The sequence below is a fragment of the Nerophis ophidion genome, linkage group LG03 (genome assembly GCF_033978795.1).
Source record: "Nerophis ophidion isolate RoL-2023_Sa linkage group LG03, RoL_Noph_v1.0, whole genome shotgun sequence".
In the NCBI taxonomy this organism is placed as follows: Eukaryota; Metazoa; Chordata; class Actinopteri; order Syngnathiformes; family Syngnathidae; genus Nerophis; species Nerophis ophidion.
The window spans coordinates 1481256-1504323 of record NC_084613.1 but is presented as its reverse complement, the minus strand read 5'-3'; the positions used below and the strand labels follow the sequence as shown (position 1 = coordinate 1504323).

Here is a 23068-nt window from a genome sequence, read left to right as displayed (position 1 = left end):
GGGGTGACACCTTCGTGCATCAATATGCGTTCCAGACGTGACAAGGTGTATTAGGCCGTCTTAAAACATTCTTCATTTGATTCAAGCAACCTTATCATTGAACTTGTTTTATATCAACATTTATGAGGTTTAAAAAACACTAACTTAATTTAAATGACAGACAGTACAAACCAAAAGTTTGGACACACCTTCTCCTCAGTCAATCATAATTTCCATGACTATTGACATTGTAGATTGTCACATCAAAACTATCAATCAACACTACGAAAAAAAAAGGTGAAATAAATGAAAACATGTTTTATATTCTAGTTTCTTCAAAATAGACCCCCTTTTCCTTGATTACTTTTTCGCACACTCTTGGCATTCTCTCCATGAGCTTCAAGAGGTAGTCACCTGAAATGCTTTTCACTTCACAGGTGTGCTTGAAGCTCATGGAGAGAATGCCAAAAGTGTGCAAAGTGGTAATCGGAGCAAATGGTGGCTTTTTTGAAGTAACTAAAATATAAAACATGTTTTCAGCTGTTTTTGTGAAGTACATAACTCCACATGTGTTCATAGATAGTTTTGATGTGACTATCTACAATGTAAATAGTCATGGAAATAAAGATTGAATGAGGAGAAGGTGCGTCTAAACTTTTGGTCCGTACTGTACATTAGTTTTCAAACTTTGCAAAAGCACAGAATGAAGGCACAGTTATATTAAACTACTCTCTTAAACCCTGTGGTTTTTGCCCTCAAAGTCCTCCTGTGACCAAGGAATTAATGCCAGAGTTTGTTTTTCAGAAGGAAATCTTTTTAGGAATTTGAACATTGAAAAATGAGCTGATTATGGTCCAGTTGCTATATCTTCTTTTATTACACATTTCTGAGTCTCAATGACAGTTGCAAGTGCAAGACGTTAGATGGCACTACTCTGTAGTTTGTGGTGTGTTGGCTTATTACTTCACTCTTTGCTGTTTAGTCTTGTGTTGCTACCTAATAAGTGTTAATACTGTAAGTATTGTACTTATTACACACCAGCTGTTTGATGGCATCTTAGTTGTAGTTTTCATCAACAAATTCGGAAGTGTTGAAACCGCCATGGGCAGCACGGTGGTACAGGGGTTAGTGTATGTGCCTCACAATACGAAGGTCCTGAGTAGTCCTGGGTTCAATCCCAGGCTCAGGATCTTTCTGTTTGGAGTTTGCATGTTCTCCCCGTGACTGCGTGGGTTCCCTCCGGGTACTCCGGCTTCCTCCCACCTCCAAAGACACGCACCTGGGGAGAGGCCCCTCCCACCTCCCAAGACATGCACCTGGGGAAAGGCCCCTCCCACCTCCAAAGACATGCACCTGGGGATAAGCCCCTCCCACCTCCAAAGACATGCACCTGGGGATAGGCCCCTCCCACCTCCAAAGACATGCACCTGGGGATAGGCCCCTCCCACCTCCAAAGACATGCACCTGGGGATAGGCCCCTCCCACCTCCAAAGACATGCACCTGGGGATAGGCCCCTCCCACCTCCAAAGACATGTACCTGGGGATAGGCCCCTCCCACCTCCAAAGACATGCACCTGGGGATAGGTTGATTGGCAACACTAAATGGTCCCTAGTGTGTGAATGTTGTCTGTCTATCTGTGTTGGCCCTGTGATGAGGTGGCGACTTGTCCAGGGTGTAACCTGCCTTCGACCTGAATTCAGCCAAGTTAGGCTCCAGTGCCCCCCCCCAAAAAGGGACAAGCGGTAGGAAATGGATGGATGAAATCGCCACGTAAACTCATACATGCTAATCAGGAGCGTGTCAATAGCAAAGACAACGTATATTAGCATCAAACTAAAGCATTTTTGGAAAAGGGGAACCGTTCTTTAATTACGTTGGATCGTATTTTGAGTCATTTACTTTGTTAGCATTGAAAATGGATTTACTTGAACCGGTGCCCAGGAAGACAGGCAGGATTCAGTTGGTGCTCACAAAGTTCAGGATTCAGTACCCACCCCGATCAGTATTGGCTGTTTCCGCTCATGGAAGATTGGTATTGGAATCGGCAGCATAAAACATCCTTATCTATAATACATGATTTTATAATAGCAGCTTTGTAGACAATACATGACACTAACCTCAAGTCCAGAGACTCTGGTCAGGCCACTTTCACTGTCTCCCTCTGAGAAAGAGCCTGACTCATCGCTGGAGTTTTCCTCACTGGCACCAAACCCTTGCTCACTTTTGATCTTGGCACAACCCTGAGAAATAACAAGCTCCCGACAGCGGGTGTCCCTTTGCTCCACCATGCCAGCCAGGCAATGAGAGAGTCCGGAGATGGAACCAGACTGTGGCGACAGGGACAAGTCAAACTGCTGCAGGCTGGACGAGGGGCTGCCGCTCCCGCCGTCTTCCGGGTATGAAAAGGAAGAATGCGAGCTGGAAGTCTGCGTTCTTGGCTCGGACGGTGCTGGGGAATGGTTGGAGGCCTTCACAGGAGCGCGGCATGCACTGCCAGAAGAAAGTGGTGCTCCCTGCATGGCGCCTGAGATCTCGTTCCCATAGTGGGCCATCATCGCTTGCTCATTTGCCGCCGACGAGAAAATGACACTGCGTCTGTCAAGCTCCGCCTCATTTTTGGACGAGGAGGCTGTAGGTGCCATGCTGGTCAGAGTTGTGGGTTCAACATCGTTTGCCATTATTTCCCTTTTGTCTTTCTGCCTGTCTTTAACGACCTCCCTGTAGTGGTTGAAGGACAGTCTATTGGTAAGCAGCTGCTCGATGGTCGTGTTCGGCATGCCGCTAAGATCCAGCCCTCCTCTTTGGAGGTAGGAATGCAGGCAGGAGGAGGAAGGTGAGCGGCTGCTCGGAGAATTTTCTTCTGCTACTGGAACCCCTTCTACCTCTAGCTCCATCTCCAGCACTTCTTCTGTACACAGTTCTGGGTTGTATCTACTCCGATCGTCCTGAAACACAGGTTCCTCTTTGATCCTGGAGGGGCTAAGAGGGGTTGGTGGGCTGCCAGAGGAATGGTTGGCCAAGATGGCGTCATCGTCATCATGAGTTTCACCGTTGTGCTGATACTGATAGTTCATATATTTCGGAAGGTCTGCGGGAAGCGGTTCGTGGGTTGCTACATGACTGCTATGCCGCCTGCTGTCCGTAGAATCGTCCGAGTATGACGCCTCGGAGAAGACGGCGTCATTGGCTGGGACGTCATCGTCGTATTCCACCTTGCCGTTCCTGCTCAGTTGGCTGTTGTTCTGCAGCTGCGCTTGAAGAAAGCGGAAACATGAGTCTTCCAGGTTGTGAACACCCAGGAAGTCGGCACAGAGGATAACCTCGTGGATGTTCTCTCGGCTTAACACCAGCTTGGCTGTGTAGGCAAACTGGAGCAGAGGGGCGAAGCCCTTGGCGGTCACCTAGAAGGGAAGCAGAGGCATTTATCAACACATTCCACTCAATTAAAAGCAGAGTAAGTGGTCATATTGTGCAATATCTTGCGCTACTTTGGGATCCCCGTAAGTGTCGATTAAAACCATGGAAGTGTTGAGGAGGACACACAGAGAACTAAGAAACCATCATTGCCGTCTTTTTCATGGACGCCCCTGCTTATTTCAGCAAGACAATGCCAATCCACATTCAGCACGTGTTACAACAGCCTGGCTTTGTAAAAAAAGAGTGTGGGTACTTTGCTGGCCCGCCTGCAGTCCAGACCTGTCCCCCATGGAAAATGTGTGGCGCATTATGAAGCGTAAAATACGACAGCGGAGACCCCGGACTGTTGAAGGACTGAAGCTCTACATAAAACAAGAATGGGAAAGAATTCCACTTTCAAAGCTTCAACAATTAGTTTCCTCAGTTCCCAAACGTTTATTGAGTGTTGTTAAAAGAAAGGGTGATGTAACACAGTGGTGAACATGCCCTTTCCCAACTACTTTGGCACATGTTGCAGCCATGAAATTCTAAGTTAATTATTATTTGCAAAAAATAAAATAAAGTTTATGAGTTTGAACATGAAATATGTTGTCTTTGTAGCATATTCAATTGAATATGGCTTGAAAAGGATTTTCAAATCATTGTATTCTGTTTATATTTACATCTAACACAATTTCCCAACTCATATGGAAACGGGGTTTGTACAGGCTGTTGGCCATGAATATTAATATTCAGCATTGTAGCGAGTGAGCGGCTGGTATGATCATGTAATGCTCCACATCTGTCAGCGATGAATACATCATTGTGAGGATCAGCTTCACCAGCTACAAACTTTGAATTTTCTGCTTTCAGATCCCTGCCTCGCCCTCCAGTCAGTGCTGTAGACTGTTTGCTGTCTCCAGTTTTCCTTGAATCCTGTATCCTGCTTTCCTGTCTCCTGGTTCCTGCTTTGTGTTTTCCCTGCATTTTTGACATTAAAATCATGTTTTCCTGCCATCTCTGCATCTTGGGGTTCGTCACCAGCACTTCCTGACAACAAAGACTTTTATTTTTGTATTGTTTCAGTTTTATAAATTCACCAAGATGTCAGGGTGGAGTTATGGAGTCTGTTGAGCTGATTGGAGAGCGACCTTCCACATCTAGTGGGTCCATTATGATGACTTCTGTTTTGTTTGATCAGCCGTTTTACTGCCATGTTACTGGCACCCTTCGGGACCAATTAAGGTATGCAAATAAACATTTACAAAATATTTTGTACTGATATATATCTGCGGCTTATAGTCTTGTGAACAAGACCCTGAGGTACTTGAACTCCTCTTGAACTCCCCCACTTGGCGCAGGTTTTCCTCCCCAACCCAGAGACGGCACTTCACCTTTTACCGGACGAGATCCATGGACTTTGACTTAGAAGTGCTTATTTTCACACTCGGCTGCGAACCAATCCTGTGAAAGCTGAAGATCCTGGCCAGATGAAGCCATCAGGAGCACATACTATCATCTGCACAACGCAGAAACCTAAACCTGCAGTCACCAAAGCAGATCCCCTCAACGCCCTGACTGCACCTTGACATTCTGTCCAAAAAAGTTGTATACAGAATCTGTGACGAAGGGAATGCAACCCTCACTGGGAACAAGTACGACTTACTGCCTTGCTTGGCGATGCGGACCGAGCTGTGCCACAGATCACACAGGGAGCGGCCCCTAACCACCACGATCAGGCGGTCTGATACCCTGTAGTCTCTGAGCACTCTTCACAGGACTTCCCGAGGTGCAGCTGATGTGAGTCAACATATGAATTGTCTTCTACATTTTGGTGGGTGCGTCTTAAATACCAGTTCGCTCTATAGACCGGAAAGTACAGTACTATTAATGACCCTTAAGTCACTAGAACTATATTTTTATAGAACATATTTATTCTGCCAAGAAAGTATTTTGTGTGGCTATCTTTTCATTGTATGTCAGTTTTGAAAACAAACTCGTACATAGGTGTACGAGTACTCTTTGAGCACATTCAACAATATCATGAAAATAATAATAACCGTGGAAATATTGGTGAGAGTCACCGTGATATGAAATGTTGATATCCTTACATCCTTAGAATCAGTGGCGGGCTGTGCCTTTCCCACCTAGGCCTTCAGTGATGTCCCACTTCAGTGATGACCTCTCAAGACAGCATCATGGATATCACCACATGACAATGGCTGGAGAATTACTATGCAGGAACACATTCAAACACTACTGGCCATTGAAGCACATCAACAGTGTACAAAACGGGTTCTTTTCTGCCGCATTTAAAAATCAATTCAATCGCATCAGCAATTAAAACATATCTTATGCGGTGCTGTCAAAATTAAAAATGCAAAAAAACTAATTAAAAGTGAAACAATAAAATATTTGAACTCACTATTCGAGTGAAAAAGCGAGCATTTCCCCATTTGATTGCCAGAACAGCTGAGCTGGCCTCCTGGGTTGGCCGACACCGTCTCACAAGATGGACTTTCGCTTTAAATATCTTTCTTGATGATGGCCTTGCAAATATATTGTAGCCTTTGGGGAGTTAATAATAGTCTGAAGTTGAAGATGTCAAGTTAAGATTTCCTCCCCTCCGATCATTGCCAGTTTTAATGATCATGTTCATTTCAATGAAGGGCAAACTTACTCAACAGCCATACATGTCACACTACGGGTGGCCATATGAACAAGGCCAACACTGTCATAAACATGTGCCAAATAGTGAGACCACCCTAAACAACACTGTCATAAACATGTGCCATATAGTGAGACCACCCTAAACAACACTGTCATAAACATGTGCCATATAGTGAGACCACCCTAAACAACACTGTCATAAACATGTGCCATATAGTGAGACCACCCTAAACAACACTGTCATAAACATGTGCCATATAGTGAGACCACCCTAAACAACACTGTCATAAACATGTGCCATATAGTGAGACCACCCTAAACAACACTGTCATAAACATGTGCCATATAGTGAGACCACCCTAAACAACACTGTCATAAACATGTGCCATATAGTGAGACCACCCTAAACAACACTGTCATAAACATGGGCCATATAGTGAGACCACCCTAAACAACACTGTCATAAACATGTGCCATATAGTGAGACCACCTTAAACAACACTGTCATAAACATGTGCCATATAGTGAGACCACCCTAAACAACACTGTCATAAACATGTGCCATATAGTGAGACCACCCTAAACAACACTGTCATAAACATGTGCCATATAGTGAGACCACCTTAAACAACACTGTCATAAACATGTGCCATATAGTGAGACCACCCTAAACAACACTGTCATAAACATGTGCCATATAGTGAGACCACCCTAAACAACACTGTCATAAACATGTGCCATATAGTGAGACCACCCTAAACAACACTGTCATAAACATGTGCCATATAGTGAGACCACCCTAAACAACACTGTCATAAACATGTGCCATATAGTGAGACCACCCTAAACAACACTGTCATAAACATGTGCCACATAGTGAGACCACCCTAAACAACACTGTCATAAACATGTGCCATATAGTGAGACCACCCTAAACAACACTGTCATAAACATGTGCCATATAGTGAGACCACCCTAAACAACACTGTCATAAACATGTGCCATATAGTGAGACCACCTTAAACAACACTGTCATAAACATGTGCCATATAGTGAGACCACCCTAAACAACACTGTCATAAACATGTGCCATATAGTGAGACCACCCTAAACAACAGTGACAAACACATTTTTTGGAGAATATTTTCACTACAACAGAACAAATTCCTAGAATTCCCTGCAGTAGCAACTCTTCCAGGACGCTACACTATGTCTGCCACCTAATCAATGTTGTGTTAAATTGCAACTTGAGAATGGATACTGACTTTGGAATGACAAGTGAGTGTCCAATCACAGTCTGGTTAACATCCGGCTACTTGGATAGGCTGCGGTCAACCACTCCTGATCTGATTGGCTATGGCAACTGTCTATCAACTGTATGTCTTCTCAAATTCATCCGCTAACGGTCCCGGTAAGTATCCAACCAGTTGGAAGGCCTTACTGACAACCACTCCTGATCTGATTGGCTATGGCAACTGTCTATCAACTGTATGTGCCTGTTCACTTCCAGTGCACGGACGCCCGCATCCTTGATCCTGAAGGCAGATTTGGTCCAGCATGGCAACATGAGCTAGCTGAATTCTGATTGGATACAAAGTCAAAGTAAAAACAACAACAGGGGAAGGAGCAAAATATGACATGAAGACAATAGGACAACTTTGACATATTTAAGGAAAGTAAATTAAATAAAAAAACGATTGTTAATTATGATGATGATTTGTGGTCATGTTAGGCCCACCAGTGCCTAGAATATAGACACCAGCGCACACACGTGAATGGATGAATGGATGAATGGATGTGGACTTTACCTTGTCAGGGAGATTAATGATGGGCTCTTGTTCACCTGGCGGCCCCTGGTGTCCCAGCAAGGCTTGGAGGAAGTAGCGGCTGCTGGCAGCGAGCACCGCCCTATGGGCCCGCACCTCCCTGCCCTCCACCAGCACGGTGACATCACACAGGACGCCTTGGCGCCGCTGCTCCTCCAGGCTCAACAGCACGTTGGCACAGTGGACTTTGGACTCGTACACATACACCGGCACCGCTGCCTCACCGTCCTGCTCGTCGCCAGCCGACATCCCTTTTTGTGGCCCTCTGGAAACAAGGAAAGACGGTTAGGACACAAAATTGAAACCAGTACTTGTAGTAATAATCATAATAATAATACTATGAAGTAGAACAGTTTGATGGGCCTGCTATCTGTGCCCTGGACCTCTGCTTACAGGCTGGTGCCCAGTGTTTGAATCCATGACTTTCAGGTGGAAACGTACAAAAAGAGCGACAGAACTAGCCTAAAACAGTCGCTTGTTCACATGAAAATGCTAACACTTAGCATGTGTGCTAACGATAGCTTGACAACAGTTAGCAGCATGTTTCATATAACAAGTTGTATGACTCTAAGGTGTAAGGCTGGGGAATAAGAGTAAAAAGTGCAAAATCAGCTGAAAAGTTAGCACTTTAATGCCAGCATGCTAACGTTAGATGCTAACAGTAACAAGCGTCACACAGCAGGTGAAATGAGTGGAGGGCAAATGCTTGCAAAAATTGCTGCTTTCCATTCCATCCATCATAATATTTGATCAAAACACGTATTGGTATGTCAGACTTAGCCTTGTCTTGGTTTAACTCTTATCTTACTGACAGGATGCAGTGCGTCTCCCATAAGAATGTGACCTCGGACTATGTCAAGCTAACGTGTGGAGTTCCCCAGGGTTTGGTCCTTGGCCCTGCACGCTTCAGCATGTACAGTGGGGCATAAAAGTATTTAGTCAGCCAGTAATTGTGCAAGTTCTCCCACTTCAAAGGATGACAGAGGTCTGTCATTTTCATCATAGGTACACTTCAACTGGGAGAGACACAATGTGGAAAAAAAAATGCAGGAATTCACATTGTAGAAATTTTAAAGAATTTATTTGTAAATTATGGTGGAAAATAAGTATTTGGTCAATAACAAAAATTCAACTCAATACTTTGTAATATAACCTTTGTTGGCAATAACAGAGGTCAAAGGATTACTATAGGTCTTTACCAGGTTTGCACACACAGTACTTGGTATTTTGGCCCATTCCTCAATGCAGATCTTCTCCAGAGCAGTGATGTTTTGGGGCTGTCGCCGAGCAACACAGACTTTCAACTCCCTCCACAGATTTTCTATGGGGTTGAAGTTTGGAGACTGGCTACGCCACTCCAGGACTTTCAAATGCTTCTTACGGAGCCACTCCTTCGTTGCCTGGGGCGGTGTGTTTGGGATCATTGTCACACCTGGAAGACCCAGCCACGTTTCATCTTCAAAGGAGGTTTTGGCTCCAAATCTCAGGATACATGGCCCCATTCATTCTTTCCTTAACACGGATCAATCGTCCTGTCCCCTTAGCAGAAAAACAGCCCCAAAGCATGATGTTTCCACCTCCATGCTTTACAGTAGGTTTGGTGTTCTTCGGATGCAACTCAGTATTCTTCTTCCTCCAAACACGACGAGTTGAGTTTATACCAAAAGGTTCTATTTTGGTTTCATCTGACCACATGGCATTCTCCCAATACTCGGCTGCATCATCCATGTGATCTCTGGCAAACTTCAGACGGGCCTGGACATGCACTGGTTTAAGCAGGGGGAAACGTCTGGCACTGCAGGATTTTAATCCCTGTCGGCGCAGTGTGTTACTGATGGTAACCTTTGTTACTTTGGTCCCAGCTCTCTGCAGGTCATTCACCAGGTCCCCCTGTGTGCTTCCGGGATTTTTGCTCACCGTACTCACGATCATTTTGACCTTGCGCGGAGCCCCAGATCGAGGGAGATTATCAGTGGTCTTTTGTGTCTTTCATTTTCTGATAATTGCTCCCACAGTTGATTTTTCACACCTAGCTGCTTGCCTATTGTAGATTCACTCTTCCCAGTCTGGTGCAGGTCTACAATTCTTTTCCTGGTGTCCTTGGACAGCTCTTTGGTCTTGGCCATAGTGGAGTTTGGAGTCTTACTGTTTGAGGCTGTGGACAGGTGTCTTTTGTACAGATAACGAGTTCAAACAGGTGCCATTAATACAGGTAACGAGTGGAGGACAGAAGAGCTTCTTAAAGAAGAAGTTACAGGTCTGTGAGAGCCAGAGATCTTCCTTGTTTGAAGTCACCAAATACTTATTTTCCACCGTAATTTACAAATAAATTCTTTAAAATTCCTACAATGTGAATTCCTGCATTTTTTTCCACATTCTGTCTCTCACAGTTGAAGTGTACCTATGATGAAAATGACAGACCTCTGTCATCCTTTGAAGTGGGAGAACTTGCACAATCGCTGGCTGACTAAATTATTTTTTGCCCCACTGTACGTGCTGCCGCTAGGTGACATCCTGCCGCTAGGTGACATCCTGCCGCTAGGTGACATCCTGCCGCTAGGTGACATCCTGCCTCTAGGTGACATCCTGCCGCTAGATGACATCCTGCCTCTAGGTGACATCCTGCCTCTAGGTGACATCCTGCCTCTAGGTGACATCCTGCTGCTAGGTGACATCCTGCCGCTAGGTGACATCCTGCCGCTAGGTGACATCCTGCCGCTAGGTGACATCCTGCCTCTAGGTGACATCCTGCCGCTAGGTGACATCCTGCCTCTAGGTGACATCCTGCCGCTAGGTGACATCCTGCCTCTAGGTGACATCCTGCCTCTAGGTGACATCCTGCCGCTAGGTGACATCCTGCCTCTAGGTGACATCCTGCCGCTAGGTGACATCCTGCCTCTAGGTGACATCCTGCCTCTAGGTGACATCCTGCCGCTAGATGACATCCTGCCGCTAGGTGACATCCTGCCTCTAGGTGACATCCTGCCGCTAGGTGACATCCTGCCGCTAGGTGACATCCTGCCGCTAGGTGACATCCTGCCTCTAGGTGACATCCTGCCTCTAGGTGACATCCTGCCTCTAGGTGACATCCTGCCTCTAGGTGACATCCTGCCTCTAGATGACATCCTGCCTCTAGGTGACATCCTGCCTCTAGGTGACATCCTGCCGCTAGGTGACATCCTGCCTCTAGGTGACATCCTGCCTCTAGGTGACATCCTGCCGCTAGGTGACATCCTGCCGCTAGGTGACATCCTGCCTCTAGGTGACATCCTGCCGCTAGGTGACATCCTGCCTCTAGGTGACATCCTGCCGCTAGGTGACATCCTACCGCTAGGTGACATCCTGCCGCTAGGTGACATCCTGCCTCTAGGTGACATCCTGCCGCTAGGTGACATCCTGCCTCTAGGTGACATCCTGCCGCTAGGTGACATCCTACCGCTAGGTGACATCCTGCCGCTAGGTGACATCCTACCGCTAGGTGACATCCTGCCGCTAGGTGACATCCTGCCTCTAGGTGACATCCTGCCGCTAGGTGACATCCTGCCTCTAGGTGACATCCTGCCGCTAGGTGACATCCTGCCTCTAGGTGACATGCTGCCGCTAGGTGACATCCTGCCTCTAGGTGACATCCTGCCGCTAGGTGACATCCTGCCTCTAGGTGACATCCTGCCGCTAGGTGACATCCTGCCGCTAGGTGACATCCTGCCGCTAGGTGACATCCTACCGCTAGGTGACATCCTACGTGTTAGCTTTCACTCTCATGCTGATGACAGCCAACTCTACATGGTCACCCACATCTGCAACCCTCTCCAAGGTTTCTCATAGTCCTTCACATTGACATCCCACTGGGTTGTGAGTTTTTCCTTGCCCTTATGTGGGCTCTGAACAGAGGATATTGTTGTGGCTTGTGCAGCTCTTAGAGACATTTGTGATTTAGGGCTATATAAATAAACATTGATTGATTGATATTACATGTACTGTAAAATATATGTTCCATGTAAGATTTTTGTGTTACATATACTGTAGAATATGTGTATTAAATATATTTGTATTAAATATACTGTATAATGTGGGATGTTTTATAGCAGACCTGGACAAATGAAGGCCTGGGGGACAAATGTGGCCCGTTGAGCTTTTCCATCTGGCCTAACCGACATTCCTGTATGAGTCTTTTAAATCTCTAAGATGTAAAGTCTAGCTTCTATCACGAATCTTTTCTAATCACCCTCACTATACTAACTATTCCAATGCTTGTAATCGACGCTTTTGCATGATATACCAGTTACTATGCTCATCTAATTAGTTACTATGCTCATCTAATTAGTTACTATGCTCATCTAATTAGTTACTATGCTCATCTAATTAGTTACTATGCTCATCTAATTAGTTACTATGCTCATCTAATTAGTTACTATGCTCATCTAATGAGTTACTATGCTCATCTAATTAGTTACTATGCTCATCTAATTAGTTACTATGCTCATCTAATTAGTTACTATGCTCATCTAATTAGTTACTATGCTCATCTAATGAGTTACTATGCTCATCTAATGAGTTACTATGGTCATCTAATTAGTTACTATGCTCATCTAATTAGTTACTATGCTCATCTAATTAGTTACTATGCTCATCTAATGACCTACTATGGTCATCTAATTAGTTACTATGCTCATCTAATTAGTTACTATGCTCATCTAATGAGTTACTATGCTCATCTAATTAGTTACTATGCTCATCTAATTAGTTACTATGCTCATCTAATGAGTTACTATGGTCATCTAATTAGTTACTATGCTCATCTAATTAGTTACTATGCTCATCTAATGAGTTACTATGGTCATCTAATTAGTTACTATGCTCATCTAATGAGCTACTATGGTCATCTAATTAGTTACTATGGTCATCTAATTAGTTACTATGCTCATCTAATTAGTTACTATGCTCATCTAATTAGTTACTATGGTCATCTAATTAGTTACTATGGTCATCTAATTAGTTACTATGCTCATCTAATTAGTTACTATGCTCATCTAATTAGTTACTATGCTCATCTAATGAGTTACTATGGTCATCTAATTAGTTACTATGCTCATCTAATTAGTTACTATGCTCATCTAATTAGTTACTATGCTCATCTAATTAGTTACTATGCTCATCTAATGAGTTACTATGCTCATCTAATTAGTTACCATGGTCATCTAATGAGTTACTATGGTCATCTAATTAGTTACTATGGTCATCTAATTAGTTACTATGGTCATCTAATTAGTTACTATGGTCATCTAATTAGTTACTATGCTCATCTAATTAGTTACTATGCTCATCTAATGAGTTACTATGCTCATCTAATTAGTTACCATGGTCATCTAATGAGTTACTATGGTCATCTAATTAGTTACCATGGTCATCTAATTAGTTACTATGGTCATCTAATTAGTTACTATGCTCATCCAATTAGTTACCATGGTCATCTAATTACTTACCATGGTCATCTAATTAGTTACCATGGTCATCTAATTAGTTACTATGCTCATCCAATTAGTTACTACGGTCATCTAATTAGTTACTATGCTCATCCAATTAGTTACCATGGTCATCTAATTAGTTACCATGGTAATTTAATTGGTTACTATGGTAATGTAAGTCACAGCAGCTCAGACGAGGCACCAAGCAGTGTGGGCGGGGAGCGTTTCCACAGACGCGGAAGGAGATTTTCACAAAGTTGTAAAGCTTAGCGATGAATAGAATATAATACAATAGAATAGAAAGTACTCTATTGATCCCTGGTGGGAATTCAGCAAATATCAGATGTATCAGATTGTAGGTGTGGTTTATTTTGTACCCTTGGCGTTCATATTTCACTGTTTGTTGTGTTTCACTTGATTGTAAAATATGTGGATGGAAAGCGGGTGTGATGTTTGTATGTTGCCAATATTCAGTGTTTTATCCTTCATAGAAAAATAAAAAATTCATTACATTTTTTAAGGCGGTCTGTCATAACGTTTTTAGCATTCAATCAGACATTATTGTGAGGTTTTGTATTAGTCTTCCAAAAAATAGATATACCGGCCCCCAGACACATTTTTTTCTGTAAATGTGGCCCCCGAGTCAAAATAATTACCCAGGCCTGTTTTATAGTCAGTGCAACACAAACATGCTGGTCTTGGAACATCATAAAAGTTCAAGTTAAAGTACCAATGATTGTCACACACATCATGGATCCATCACACCGCCTTCCTGCTGTTTGCTCTCCCTGATGATGCAGCTGCACATGAACATAACATCCATGCAGACTGCTGACCATGCAGTCTGTCACTCGTGTGTGTGTGTGTGTGTGTGTGTGTGTGTGTGTGTGTGTGTGTGTGTGGGTGTGTGTGTGTGTGTGTGTGAGAGAGAGCTTTCTGCCAAGTCATGGCTTTGATCAAATGTTACTCTAGTGACTTTACAGCCTGTAGCCAACCCACTGAAAAGAATCCCCTTGAGGTTTATTTCACCCTCAGACCATACCTTCACCAGACATCACACCATATCAGACCCATACCTTCACCAGATATCACACCATACCTTCACCAGACATCACACCATATCAGACCATATCTTCACAAGATATCACACCATACCTTCACCAGATATCACACATTATCAGACCATATCTTCACCAGGTATATCACACCATATCTCCACCAAATATCACACCATATCAGACCATACCTTCCCCAGATATCACACCATATCAGACCCACACCTTCCCCAAATATCACACCATATCAGACCATACCTTCACCAGACATCACACCATATCAGACCCACACCTTCCCCAGATATCACACCATATCAGACCATATCTCCACCAGATATCATACCATATCAGACCATACCTTCCCCAGATATCACACCATACCTTCACCAGACATCACACCATATCAGACCATACCTTCACCAGATATCACACCATATCAGACCATACCTTCACCAGATATCACACCATATCGGACCATACCTTCACCAGATATCACACCATACCTTCACCAGACATCACACCATATCAGACCATACCTTCACCAGACGTCACACCATATCAGACCATATCTTCACCAGATATCACACCATATCAGACCATATTTTCACCAGATATCACACCTTATCAGACCATACCTTCACCAGATATCACACCATATCAGACCATACCTTCACCAGATATCACACCATGTCAGACCATACCTTCACCAGATATCACACCATATCAGACCATACCTTCACCAGATATCACACCATACCTTCACCAGATATCACACCATACCTTCACCAGATATCACACCATATCAGACCATACCTTCACCAGATATCACACCATATCTGACCATACCTTCACCAGATATCACACCATATCAGACCATACCTTCACCAGATATTACACCATATCAGACCATACCTTCACCAGATATCACACCATATCAGACCATATTTTCACCAGATATCACACCTTATCAGACCATACCTTCACCAGATATCACACCATATCAGACCATACCTTCAACAGATATCACACCATATCTGACCATACCTTCACCAGATATCACACCATATCAGACCATACCTTCAACAGATATCACACCATATCAGACCATACCTTCAACAGATATCACACCATATCTGACCATACCTTCACCAGATATCACACCATATTTTCACCAAATATCAGACCATATCATACCATATCTTTACCAAATTGTTATTCGCATCTGACCGCATTAAGCCTAGCACGTTCTGACTGCAAATACAACCTTTTTGGTAAGAAATGCTAAGTTAGGACGCTAGCCAGATAGCGTCTGGTAACAAAAGGTAAATACTTGCAAGCTGCAAAAGCTAGCAAGGAATGTTAGCATGTGTCAAGTAGCGACATACATGACTCTCAGATGTATTCTTGTAAAGTTAGGTAAAACAAAGTTAGCATGTGGACAAAAACAGCACAGCCATGGAAGCGCTGGTTTAATCTCGTTCTTAACCAGTGCTAACCATCCAGCCAAAACATTCAACAAAGCGGTCGTCAGCGTCTGCCAACTGCCGCTGCTAAGCTAACAAACACAGCTGCTCCGAGTGCACTCTTGCTGGCGTCACACGTCACTTGGCTACATACACTCTGCTCTCATGAAACATCTTTTAACCGCATATGCCAAATATTTGAAGTGTTTGGTTGATTTTCAAATTTTGTTGAAATCCTGTGCTTTTTGAGGTTAAAATGACAAAAAACAATACAATCATTGAGAACAAATGCATAAAAATCTCAAGATGATTTACCGTATTTTCCAGACATAAGCTGCAACATTTTTCCTATGCTTTGGACCCTGCGGATTAAAAAAAGGTGCGGCTAATTTATGGAATTTTCTTCGCTAATGCCCATAATGTTTTGCATTGGATGTTTTGTATAGAGAGACTGAAAAAGTGTGTTGTTGTTAGTGCTACGGCACAATCTTTGACAAGTTTTTTCGCCTACTATTGTCATGCAATCAAGCTAGCTTGGTTAGAATTAGCTAATATGCTAACCTACTATGGCATCCGTTTTGTATTGTTTCAGTTCCACAGATTCACCAAGACGTTATTGAGTCTGTTGAGCTGATTGGAGAGTTAGCTTCCACAGCTAGTTGGTCCACGACGATGACTTCTGTTTTGTTTGATCAGCCGTTTTACTGCCTCGTGACAGATAACGTTTGGAAACAATTAAGGTCTGTAAATAAACATTTACAAATATTAATATCACAACATATCTGGGCCATTCTACAGACTCGGTTTCAAGTGAGGATGGAAATATTTAAACATTTTGTCATTTTTATTCCTCAAACTTTGTCCAAACATATGAAGTACACGTTTTTCGGAATATGTGGGAATGACTTTCCTCTACCCACATTTACAATTGTGAATTAAAAAAACATTACGCTAACCTGTTATCATTATGCTTACTTCCCCTGTGTACAGTATATTTAAAAAAATAATTGAGGATTTTCACAATAAAATCGATAAAAATCATTTTTTTAAACACATTTTTTACTTCAATAACTGCGGCTTATAGTCCCATGCGGCTAATGTATGTAAAAAAAATGTTCTTCTAAAAGTTTGTGGGTAGGTGTTCAGTAGCTGGGGTGTCAAACTGGCCTTGGTTGGGGGCCACATTGCAGGTGAAGCTGCTTTTTACAGCCAATCATAAATGTAGAAGGATTGATTCAGCTCCAGATATTACTTCTGCATTTGATGATTATATAGTTTGTACACTGGCAGCTCAGTTTTACAGAAATATCTGTGGTAACTTTTACAGCATTTTACTGTCAATGGAAAAGCGGTACTATTGTTGTTTTACAGTAAAACTCTGAGGTGTCAGTTTTTTTTTTACTGTAAAATGTATTATCATTTTTACAATTTGCTGGATAACTTGCTTTGAAATTATAGGTCAAGCAACTGCTTATTATTATTATTAATATTATATTTTAACTAACAAATAAGCTTGATAGTATAATATTTTTTGCATTGTGAAGTGAATTATATTTATATAGCGCTTTTCTCAAGTGACTCAAAGCACTTTACATAGTGAAACCCAATATCTAAGTTCCATTTAAAGCAGTGTGGGTGGCACCGGGAGCAGGTGGGTAAAGTGTCTTGCCCAAGGACACAACGACAGTGACTAGGATGGCTGAAGTGGGAATCGAACCCCCAACCCTCAAGTTGCTGGCACGGCCACTCTACCAACCGAGCTATACCGCCCCGCATTATCAGATAATAAAAAAGTTTATTTTTTTCTGTCAAAATGCAAACAGAGAATACATTTTGCAAGGAAATATTTAGTAATTTATTGAAGCATATTTTGTCAAGGCTTTTGCAAGCCACATGAAATGAAAGAGCGGGCCAGATCTTATCTTGAGTTTCACAATCATACGAAGTCCAGAAGCAGTCAAGTTGTCACCTTGTGTTAAAGCTAAATAAAAAGAGAATACAACAAATCATTTTCAACTTATATTCCATTGAATAGACTGCAAAGACAAGATACTTAACGTTCAAGCTGGAAAATGTTGTTATTTTTTGCAAATATTAGCTCATTTGCAATTTGATGCCTGCAACATCTTTTGAAAAAGCTGGCACAAGTGGCAAAAAAGAGTGAGCAAGTTGAGGAATGCTCTTATTATGAACATCCCACAGGTGAACAGGCTAAGTGGGAACAGGTGGGTGCCATGATTGACTATAGAAGCAACTTTCATGAAATGCTCACTCATTCACAAACAAGGACGGGGCGAGGGTCACCACGTTGTTAACAAATGCCTGAGCAAATTGTTTAACAACATTTCTCAAGCAGTTATTGCAAGGAATTTAGGGATTTCACCATCTACGCTCCGTAATATCCTCAAAAGGTTGAGAGAATGTGGAGAAATCACAGCACGTAAGCCATGATATTACGCACCTACATCAGTGTGTAAAGGATATCACCACATGGGCTCAGAAACACTTCAGAAAACCACTATCTGTAATTACAGTTGGTCGCTACATCTGTAAGTGCAAGTTAAAACTCTACTATGCAAAGCCAAAGCCATTTATCAACAACACCCAGAAATGCCCCCGGCTTCGCTGGGCCTGAGCTTATCTGAGATGGACTGATGCAAAGTGGAAAAGTGTTCTGTGGTCTGACGAGTCCACATTTCAAATTGTTTTTGGAAACTAGGGACGTGCTGTCGTCCGGAAAAAGCGGAAAAGAACCATCCGGATTGTTCTAGGTGCAAAGTGTAAAAGCCAGCATGTGTGATGGTATGGGGGTGTATTAGTGCCCAAGGCATGGGTAACTTACACATCTGTGAAGGCACCATTCATGCTGAAAGGTACATACAGCTTTTGGAGCAACATATGTTGTCATCTAAGCAACGTTATCATGGACGCCCCTGCTTATTTGTGTTTTAAATTCACACACAAAAAAAATTATGACCCCTTTTAAATGATTAGGTGGACCACATAAAATGATGTGGTAAACAACATAAAATGATGTGGTAAACAACATAAAATGATGTGGTAAACAACACAAAATGATGTGGTAAACAACATAAAATGATGTGGTAAACAACATCAAATGATGTGGTTAACAACATAAAATGATGTGGTAAACAACATAAAATGATGTGGTAAACAACATAAAATGATGTGGTTAACAACATAAAATGATGTGGTAAACAACATAAAATGATGCTGTTGTAAACAACATAAAATGATGTGGTAAACAACATAAAATGATGTGGTAAACAACATAAAATGATGTGGTAAACAACACAAAATGATGTGGTAAACAACATAAAATGATGTGGTAAACAACATCAAATGATGTGGTTAACAACATAAAATGATGTGGTAAACAACATAAAATGATGCTGTTGTAAACAACATAAAATGATGTGGTAAACAACATCAAATGATGTGGTAAACAACATAAAATGATGTGGTAAACAACATAAAAGGATGTTGTAAACAACATAAAATGATGTGGTAAACAACATAAAATGATGTGGCGGGCCTTGGGTTTGACACCTGTGCTCTATGGGAAACAAAAGCAGGCCGCAGAACATTGCAACTTTTGCTGCAACTGCCTGGAATTTAGGAACTTTAGGCCTCAAAACAGACTTATTTAGTTGGTCTGGTTGTCATGGCAGGTGTTGTTAGTGTGAAAGCCCTTCATGCACATGTTTAGTGCCCAGGTGGCACTTGTGCAGCCCTTCATGCACATGTTTAGTGCCCAGGTGGCACTTGTGCAGCCCTTCATGCACATGTTTAGTGCCCAGGTGGCACTTGTGCAGCCCTTCATGCACATGTTTAGTGCCCAGGTGGCACTTGTGCAGCCCTTCATGCACATGTTTAGTGCCCAGGTGGCACTTGTGCAGCCCTTCATGCACATGTTTAGTGCCCAGGTGGCACTTGTGCCCCCCCCCCTTCATGCACATGTTTAGTGCCCAGGTGGCACTTGTGCAGCCCTTCATGCACATGTTTAGTGCCCAGGTGGCACTTGTGCAGCCCTTCATGCACATGTTTAGTGCCCAGGTGGCACTTGTGCAGCCCTTCATGCACATGTTTAGTCCCCAGGTGGCACTTGTGCAGCCCTTCATGCACATGTTTAGTGCCCAGGTGGCACTTGTGCAGCCCTTCATGCACATGTTTAGTGCCCAGGTGGCACTTGTGCAGCCCTTCATGCACATGTTTAGTGCCCAGGTGGCACTTGTGCAGCCCTTCATGCACATGTTTAGTGCCCAGGTGGCACTTGTGCAGCCCTTCATGCACATGTTTAGTGCCCAGGTGGCACTTGTGCAGCCCTTCATGCACATGTTTAGTGCCCAGGTGGCACTTGTGCAGCCCTTCATGCACATGTTTAGTGCCCAGGTGGCACTTGTGCAGCCCTTCATGCACATGTTTAGTGCCCAGGTGGCACTTGTGCAGCCCTTCATGCACATGTTTAGTGCCCAGGTGGCACTTGTGCCCCCCGCCCCCCCTCATGCACATGTTTAGTGCCCAGGTGGCACTTGTGCAGCCCTTCATGCACATGTTTAGTGCCCAGGTGGCACTTGTGCCCCCCCCCCCTTCATGCACATGTTTAGTGCCCAGGTGGCACTTGTGCCCCCCCCTTCATGCACATGTTTAGTGCCCAGGTGGCACTTGTGCCCCCCCCCCCTTCATGCACATGTTTAGTGCCCAGGTGGCACTTGTGCCCCCCCCCTCATGCACATGTGAGCACCAGCCCTCAGTAAAAGATGGCACATATATCAGGACAATAAGACACAATCAGGCCAGACCAGATGCAAGAAAGTAGGACATGGACCAAACCACAACTGCCACCCCGGGTGAGTTATTAGTCTTTATTCATTCATTCATTCATATTTGTGTCCTGTCTTCTGCTTATCTGTGTTCCTGTGATGAATACTTTGTGTTGTGGCCACCTTGGCACCTTGGCACCTTGGTCCATGTCTCCCAGGTAGAATGGTAGTTTGCCGGGAAACCAGCAGGCCAAATTAGTGAGGGGGGAATACTGGCACCTACTGCTCACCTGCAGGCACTTCCTACTGCTCACCTGCAGACACTTCCTACTGCTCACCTGCAGGCACTTCCTACTGCTCACCTGCAGGCACTTCCTACTGCTCACCTGCAGACACTTCCTACTGCTCACCTGCAGACACTTCCTACTGCTCACCTGCAGACACTTCCTACTGCTCACCTGCAGACACTTCCTACTGCTCACCTGCAGACACTTCCTACTGCTCACCTGCAGACACTTCCTACTGCTCACCTGCAGACACTTCCTACTGCTCTGCTTTCATCGAAATCTCGGCCTGTTAAATTATAGCCTTTCCAAACGTCGTAGTAACACAAATACTCACTCACACACTCTCACACACACACACACACACACACACACACACACACACACACACACACACACACACATTGGTTACAACTACACCGGTAGGATTTGTTCCACATTGGTGAGAGAAAAGGTGTCAAACAGACTAGAGTTGACCTGCTGCACATCAGAAACTATTCACAACAACATTTAGTGTGAGTACTTGGAAAAAGCACATTTTGGGGCAGGGGACGCTTTACAAAATCTACGATTCAGATGGGTTTTGTGACACGTTCTTTGTTCAGGTTGGTGTACATTGTGCCACAAAAACACATACTGTGGTGGTCAAAAGTGTAGGTACACTTGTAAAGAAGATGAGGTCATGGCTGTCTTGACTTTCCAGTCATTTCTACAACTCTTCTTTGTTTGTGATGTAGTGACTGGAGCACATACTTCTTGCTCACTAAAAACATTCATGAAGTTTTCCTTTTCATAGTTTATTTGGAAGATGAGCAGATTTACAACACAATCATCACACAGTTTCATATCACCTTACATCTCATCATTTGTTTTGGACATCATTTTAGTTGTCTACAATTTGATCAAATCATTGAGCTTTAATATTTTGGACTCAATAAATAAAGGGTTTGTATGTTCTCTATGTCCAACATTATGTATTATTCCTATTATTGTTATATGTAAGTTTGCGTCTTTTATGAATTTATTATGGCTCTGCTGAAAATGTGAGCAACCAAAAGTATACATACAGCAATGTTCATATTTGCTTACATGCAATGAGGTGGTGACTTGTCCAGGGTGTACGACACCTTCCACTCGAATGCAGCTGAGATAGGCTCCAGCACCCCCCACGACCCCAAAAGGGACAAGCAGTAGAAAATGGATGGATGGATGTCCCTTGGCAAGTTTGACTGCAATAAGTCACTTTTGACAGTCATCCACCAGCTTCTGCTTACATTTTTCACCACAAAATTGCTGCACTTCAGCTAAATGTGATGACCACAGAACTTTCCTCCCCAAAGTCTTATCTTTGTCCACGTGATGTCAGATGAAACCAAAATGGAGCTGTTTGGCCATTCTCTTTGTATTTAGCCTTTACACAAGGTGACAACTTCACTACTTTTGGCATTTGTAATAGTGATGGAGTTTTCAGCCATGTTGCATAGCCCCAGGTTGCACAGCCCCAGGTTGCACAGCCCCAGGTTGCACAGCCCCAGGTTGCACAGCCCCAGGTTGCATAGCCCCAGGTTGCATAGCCCCAGGTTGCACAGCCCCAGGTTGCACAGCCCCAGGTTGCATAGCCCCAGGTTGCACAGCCCCAGGTTGCACAGCCCCAGGTTGCATAGCCCCAGGTTGCACAGCCCCAGGTTGCACAGCCCCAGGTTGCATAGCCCCAGGTTGCACAGCCCCAGGTTGCACAGCCCCAGGTTGCATAGCCCCAGGTTGCACAGCCCCAGGTTGCACAGCCCCAGGTTGCATAGCCCCAGGTTGCACAGCCCCAGGTTGCACAGCCCCAGGTTGCACAGCCCCAGGTTGCATAGCCCCAGGTTGCACAGCCCCAGGTTGCATAGCCCCAGGTTGCATAGCCCCAGGTTGCACAGCCCCAGGTTGCACAGCCCCAGGTTGCATAGCCCCAGGTTGCACAGCCCCAGGTTGCACAGCCCCAGGTTGCACAGCCCCAGGTTGCACAGCCCCAGGTTGCATAGCCCCAGGTTGCACAGCCCCAGGTTGCACAGCCCCAGGTTGCACAGCCCCAGGTTGCACAGCCCCAGGTTGCATAGCCCCAGGTTGCACAGCCCCAGGTTGCATAGCCCCAGGTTGCATAG

The 23068-nt window shown here is 43.9% G+C and overlaps 1 protein-coding gene across 2 annotated transcripts in view; it reads right to left on the bottom strand.

Moving 5' to 3' along the window:
- The window catches only part of LOC133548916 (transcription regulator protein BACH2-like), a 42257-nt gene that overhangs the window by 7908 nt on the left and 11281 nt on the right, over positions 1–23068 (bottom strand). Inside the window, exons 2-4 of one of the 2 annotated variants that reach the window (XM_061893864.1) lie at positions 7856–8138; positions 3302–3382; positions 2099–3229 (exon numbers count right to left, since the gene is read on the bottom strand). In XM_061893864.1, the coding sequence (XP_061749848.1) occupies positions 2099–3229; positions 3302–3382; positions 7856–8122 (1479 nt within the window). In that variant the 5' untranslated portion in view covers positions 8123–8138. Of the gene's footprint in view, positions 1–2098; positions 3383–7855; positions 8139–23068 lie in introns of both variants that reach the window. The other variant, XM_061893863.1, reaches the window with a different exon arrangement.